General features: G+C 48.6%; 1 protein-coding gene across 1 annotated transcript in view; it reads right to left on the bottom strand.

Moving 5' to 3' along the window:
* The window catches only part of elmo1 (engulfment and cell motility 1 (ced-12 homolog, C. elegans)), a gene marked incomplete at its 5' end in the record, with an annotated part of 180,901 nt that overhangs the window by 138,411 nt on the left and 36,490 nt on the right, over window positions 1–6,000 (bottom strand). The window contains one exon of the mRNA XM_084312036.1: window positions 3,866–4,017. Within this exon, the coding sequence (XP_084168162.1) occupies window positions 3,866–4,017 (152 nt within the window). The remainder of the gene's footprint in view (window positions 1–3,865; window positions 4,018–6,000) is intronic.

Genomic DNA, 6,000 nt, shown 5'->3' with positions numbered 1-6,000 from the left:
TCTCTTCTCCCTACTCTCTCTTCTCCCTACTCTCTCTTCTCCCTACACTCTCTTCTCCCTACTCTCTCTTCTCCCTACTCTCTCTTCTCCCTACTCTCTCTTCTCCCTACACTCTCTTCTCCCTGACTCTCTCTTCTCCCTACTCTCTTCTCCCTACTCTCTCTTCTCCCTACTCTTCTCCCTACTCCTCTTCTCCTACTCTTCTCCCTACTCTCTCTTCTCCCTACTCTCTCTTCTCCCTACACTCTCTTCTCCCTACTCTCTCTTCTCCCTACTCTCTCTTCTCCCTACTCTCTCTTCTCCCTACTCTCTCTTCTCCCTACTCTCTCTTCTCCCTACTCTCTCTTCTACCTACACTCTCTTCTCCCTACTCTCTCTTCTCCCTACTCTCTCTTCTCCCTACACTCTCTTCTCCCTACTCTCTCTTCTACCTACTCTCTCTTCTCCCTACTCTCTCTTCTCCCTACTCCTCTTCTCCCTACTCTCTTCTACCTACACTCTTCTCCTACTCTCTCTTCTCCCTACTCTCTCTTCTCCCTACTCTCTCTTCTCCCTACTCTCTTCTCCCTACTCTCTCTTCTCCCTACTCTCTCTTCTCCCTACACTCTCTTCTCCCTACACTCTCTTCTCCCTACTCTCTCTTCTCCTACTCTCTCTTCTCCCTACTCTCTCTTCTCCCTACTCTCTTCTCCCTACTCTCTCTTCTCCCTACTCTCTCTTCTCCCTACTCTCTCTTCTCCCTACTCTCTCTTCTCCCTACTCTCTCTTCTCCCTACTCTCTCTTCTACCTACACTCTTCTCCCTACTCTCTCTTCTCCCTACTCTCTCTTCTCCCTACTCTCTCTTCTACCTACACTCTCTTCTCCCTACTCTCTCTTCTCCCTACTCTCTCTTCTCCCTACTCTCTCTTCTCCCTACTCTCTCTTCTACCTACACTCTCTTCTCCCTACTCTCTCTTCTCCCTACACTCTCTTCTCCCTACTCTCTCTTCTCCCTACTCTCTCTTCTACCTACACTCTCTTCTCCCTACTCTCTCTTCTCCCTACACTCTCTTCTCCCTACTCTCTCTTCTCCCTACTCTCTCTTCTACCTACACTCTCTTCTCCCTACTCTCTCTTCTCCCTACTCTCTCTTCTCCCTACTCTCTCTTCTCCCTACACTCTCTTCTCCCTACTCTCTCTTCTCCCTACTCTCTCTTCTCCCTACTCTCTCTTCTCCCTACTCTCTCTTCTCCCTACTCTCTCTTCTCCCTACTCTCTCTTCTCCCTACTCTCTCTTCTCCCTACTCTCTCTTCTCCCTACACTCTCTTCTCCCTACACTCTCTTCTCCCTACTCTCTCTTCTCCCTACACTCTCTTCTCCCTACTCTCTCTTCTCCCTACTCTCTTCTCCATACTCTCTCTTCTCCCTACACTCTCTTCTCCCTACTCTCTCTTCTCCCTACTCTCTCTTCTCCCTACTCTCTCTTCTCCCTACACCTCCCTACACTCTCTTCTCCCTACTCTCTCTTATCCCTACACTCTCTTCTCCCTACACTCTCTTCTCCCTACACTCTCTTCTCCCTACTCTCTTCTCCCTACTCTCTCTTCTCCATACTCTCTCTTCTCCCTACTCTCCTTCTCCCTACACTCTCTTCTCCCTACTCTCTCTTCTCCCTACACTCTCTTATCCCTACTCTCTCTTCTCCCTATTCTCTCTTCTCCCTACTCTCTCTTCTACCTACACTCTCTTCTCCCTACACTCTCTTCTCCCTACACTCTCTTCTCCCTACTCTCTTCTCCCTACTCTCTCTTCTCCCTACTCTCTCTTATCCTACACTCTCTTCTCCCTACACTCTCTTCTCCCTACTCTCTCTTCTCCCTACACTCTCTTATCCCTACACTCTCTTCTCCCTACACTCTTCTCCCTACTCTCTCTTCTCCCTACTCTCTTCTACCTACACTCTCTTCTCCATACTCTCTCTTCTCCCTACTCGCTCTTCTCCCTACACTCTCTTCTCCCTACTCTCTCTTCTCCCTACTCTCTTCTCCCTACTCGCTCTTCTCCCTACACTCTCTTCTCCCTACACTCTTCTACCTACACTCTCTTCTCCATACTCTCTCTTCTCCCTACTCTCTCTTCTCCCTACTCTCTTCTCCCTACTCTCTCTTCTACCTACACTCTTATCCCTACTCTCTCTTCTCCATACTCTCTTCTCCCTACACTCTCTTCTCCTACTCTCTCTTCTCCCTACTCTCTTCTCCATACACTCTTCTCCCTACTCGCTCTTCTCCCTACACTCTCTTCTCCCTACTCGCTCTTCTCCCTACACTCTCTTATCCCTACTCTCTTCTACCTACACTCTCTTCTCCATACTCTCTCTTCTCCCTCCTCTTCTCCATACTCTCTTCTCCCTACTCTCCTCTATTCTCCCTCCTCCTCTCTCATCTCCTCTCATGGAGGAGATGGGAGAGGAGAGGAAAGGAGAAGAGAGGAGTGGAGAGAAGAGGAGAGAAGTTTGCTACTAAGTCTAATATATATACTAATATATATTGAACACTTTTGTCTATATACTTGACTTCTATTTTATACTCACTATACTTATTTTATACTTATCTATTTTTATCTAGCACAATCTCTGGAGCTAAACAGAAAGAAGCAATATATATAAAAGTATTCCTGTACTTCTGTATGACAACTAATAAAGAAACTTGACACTTGAACTTGAACTTGAAGTCAATTACACTTTTGGGGGTTATTTGTGTGCATGACATGTATTATTTAATATGATGTACTGTGTGTGTGTGTGTGCGTGTGCGTGCGTGTGTGTGTGTGTGTGTGTGTGTGTGTGTGCGTGTGTGTCAGGCCATGTGAGCGGCGCGGCGCGTGAACGGCGCGGGGCGCGGAGCGGGCGGTTTTGACGTGAGCGAGGAGTGGGTTTTAAAATGAGTCGGCGCGACGTCCGGAGCGAGAGTTCTCCTCCGCTCCAATCCACTCCAGGCCGCTCACAGTGGTTTACACTGTTGATGTAATATATACATGCAGTACAATGCCAAAGCAACAGATGGCGATGTACAAACATGAAGGCCATTTTCAACCAATGAGAAGGGTGAACCTGTGATATCCTGTTCAGGCTTTGTCACTCACTCCTGTTAGAAAAAGTATCGACGCCATTGTTGTTGTCGTTAGCTTACATGCTAACGTTAATGGCAGCGACCATAGCATTGTGGCTTGGCTAGCCTATCATCGCTTAATAGAGCTAGTGAATGGATAAACAACGTTTATTTAACATTGCAGAATGGGTACAATTACAATGCGGCTCAATACAAACAATTGTTAAGAGGCCAGGGGTGTAGACTGTTGTAGTTTGAGCTAATTTACACCATGCTCAAAAAAAAAAAAAAAAAAATGCCGAGCGATCTGGCGCGGGGAGCGCTCGATTCAAGGTGAGCGGGGAGCGAGCGGAGAGCGACTTGGGGGCGGGTCAACATGAGCGATTAGCGGAGCGGACCAAGCTTTAAAGAGCGAAGAGCGGATTTCTCGGCCGCGCCGATCCGCTCACGTGGCCTGGTGCGCGTGTGTGTGTGTGTTAGTGTTAGTGTAAGGCAAAGTTAGTGAAGTTTAGGGTTAGGGTCAGTGTGTGATTTAACATCAAAGTTTCCATACTGTACATACTTTACAGTGTAAAGGTTTGAGACACACAAATAACCGTTTCCAAGGACTCTAATTGTAGGTGGAAACAAGTTTGATTGATTTAAATGGCTCTCTGAACATTTATTTTGTGTCTGAACAAATGTGTATATTTGTGTGTGCTTGCGTGTACACACACTGTATGCATGATGGCATGTCAGCGTATTGTGCACATCACTGTATACCATGCACTCACCCCTGCAGGTGTGGGATGAGCTGTCCGATGGTGATCTCTTGCGCCACCTTCTGGTAGAGGTCCTGGCTGTTCAGCACCATGGACTCCAGGATGGCTAGAGACCTCTGCAGCACCGCTGTGTCCATGGCTGAGTTGTTCACATAGCTGGCAATCTGTAGAGAGGGAGGAGGAGGAGGGAGGGAGAGAGAGGGGGGGGGGGAGGGGGGGAGAGAGGAGGGAGGGAGGGAGAGAAAGAGGGGGAGAGAGGGGGGGAGGGAGAGAGGGGGGAGGGAGAGAGGGGGAGAGAGAGAGAGGGGGGAGAGAGGCAGGGGGGGGAGAGGGAGAGGGGGAGAGAGAGAGGCAGGGGAGAGGGAGGAGGGGAGAGGGAGAGAGAGGGGGGGGAGGGAGAGAAAGAGGGAGGGAGGGGGGAGAGAGGAGGGAGGGAGGGAGGGAGGGAGAGAAAGAGGGGGAGAGAGAGGGGGGAGGGAGGGAGGGGGGAGAGAGGAGGAGGGAGGGAGGGAGAGAACGAGGGGGAGAGAGAGGGGGGGGAGGGAGGGGGGAGGGAGAGGGGAGGAGGAGGAGGGAGGGAGAGAAAGAGGGGGGAGGGAGGGGGGGAGGGAGAGAGAGAGAGAGAGGGGGGAGAGAGAGGGGAGGGAGAGAGAGGCAGGGGAGAGGGAGAGGGGAAAAGAGAGAGGGGAGGGAGAGAGAGAGGCAGGGGAGAGGGAGGAGGGGAGAGGGAGGCAGGGGAGAGGGAGAGAGAGAGAGGGGAGGGAGAGAGAGAGGCAGGGGAAGGGAGAGAGAGAGGGGAGGAGAGAGAGAGGCAGGGGAGAGGGAGGAGGGGAGAGGGAGGCAGGGGAGAGGGAGAGGAGGAGAGAGAGAGAAGGGAAGGAGAGAGGCAGGGAGAGGGGGAGAGAGAGGGGAGGGAGAGAGAGAGGCAGGGGAGAGGAGGAGGGGAGAGGAGGCAGGGGAGAGGAGAGAGAGGCAGGGGAGAGGGAGAGGGGGAGAGAGGCAGGGAGAGGGAGAGAGAGAGGCAGGGAGAGGGAGAGAGGAGGGAGGGAGAGAGAGAGGCAGGGGAGAGGGAGGAGGGTATAGGGAGGCAGGGGAGAGGGAGAGAGAGGCAGGGGAGAGGGAGAGAGGGGAGGGAGAGAGAGAGGCAGGGGAGAGGGAGGAGGGGAGAGGGAGGCAGGGAGAGGGAGAGAGAGAGGCAGGGGAGAGGGAGAGGGGGAGAGAGGCAGGGGAGAGGGAGAGAGAGAGGCAGGGAGAGGGAGAGAGAGGCAGGGGAGAGAGAGAGAGAGGGAGAGCCAGAGACAGCAAGAATAAAGAGATATCCACTCAATATAGAGACATTCTGGCACACTCAATATAAAAGAGATATACACTCAGTATATATAGACATACACAATGTATAAAGAGATTAAAACGACTCTTTTTAATAAGGGCTAGTTTTAGCCCTTCTTATCTTATGTTCTTTTACTAGTTTTAGCCCTTCCTACAGTATTTTATGTTATTTTACTGTTTTACTAGTTTTAGCCCTTCCTACAGTATTTTATGTTCTTTTACTCTTTTACTAGTTTTAGCCCTTCTTATTTGATGTTCTTTTACTAGTTTTAGCCCTTCTTATTTGATGTTCTTTTACTAGTTTTAGCCCTTCTTATTTTATGTTCTTTTACTAGTTTTAGCCCTTCTTATTTTATGTTCTTTTACTAGTTTTAGCCCTTCTTATTTTATGTTCTTTTACTAGTTTTAAACCTTGTTATTTTATGTTCTTTTACTAGTTTTAGCCCATCTTATTTGATGTTCTTTTACTCTTTTGCTAGTTTTAGCCCTTCTTATTTGATGTTCTTTTACTCTTTAACTAGTTTTAGCCCTTCTTATTTTATGTTCTTTTACTAGTTTTAGCCCTTCTTATTGTATGTTCTTTTTACTCTTTCACTAGTTTTAGCCCTTCTTATTTTATGTTCTTTTTACTCTTTCACTAGTTTTAGCCCTTCTTATTTTATGTTCTTTTTACTCTTTTACTAGTTTTAGCCCTTCTTATTTTATGTTCTTTTACTCTTTCACTAGTTTTAGCGCTTCTTATTTTATGTTATTTTACTAGTTTTAGCCCTTCCTACAGTATTTTATGTTATTTTACTCTTTTACTAGTTTTAGCCCTT

This window comes from Notolepis coatsorum (genome assembly GCF_963971535.1).
Source record: "Notolepis coatsorum genome assembly, chromosome: 4".
Lineage (NCBI taxonomy): Eukaryota > Metazoa > Chordata > Actinopteri > Aulopiformes > Paralepididae > Notolepis > Notolepis coatsorum.
This window is presented reverse-complemented; position numbering and strand designations above follow the sequence as displayed.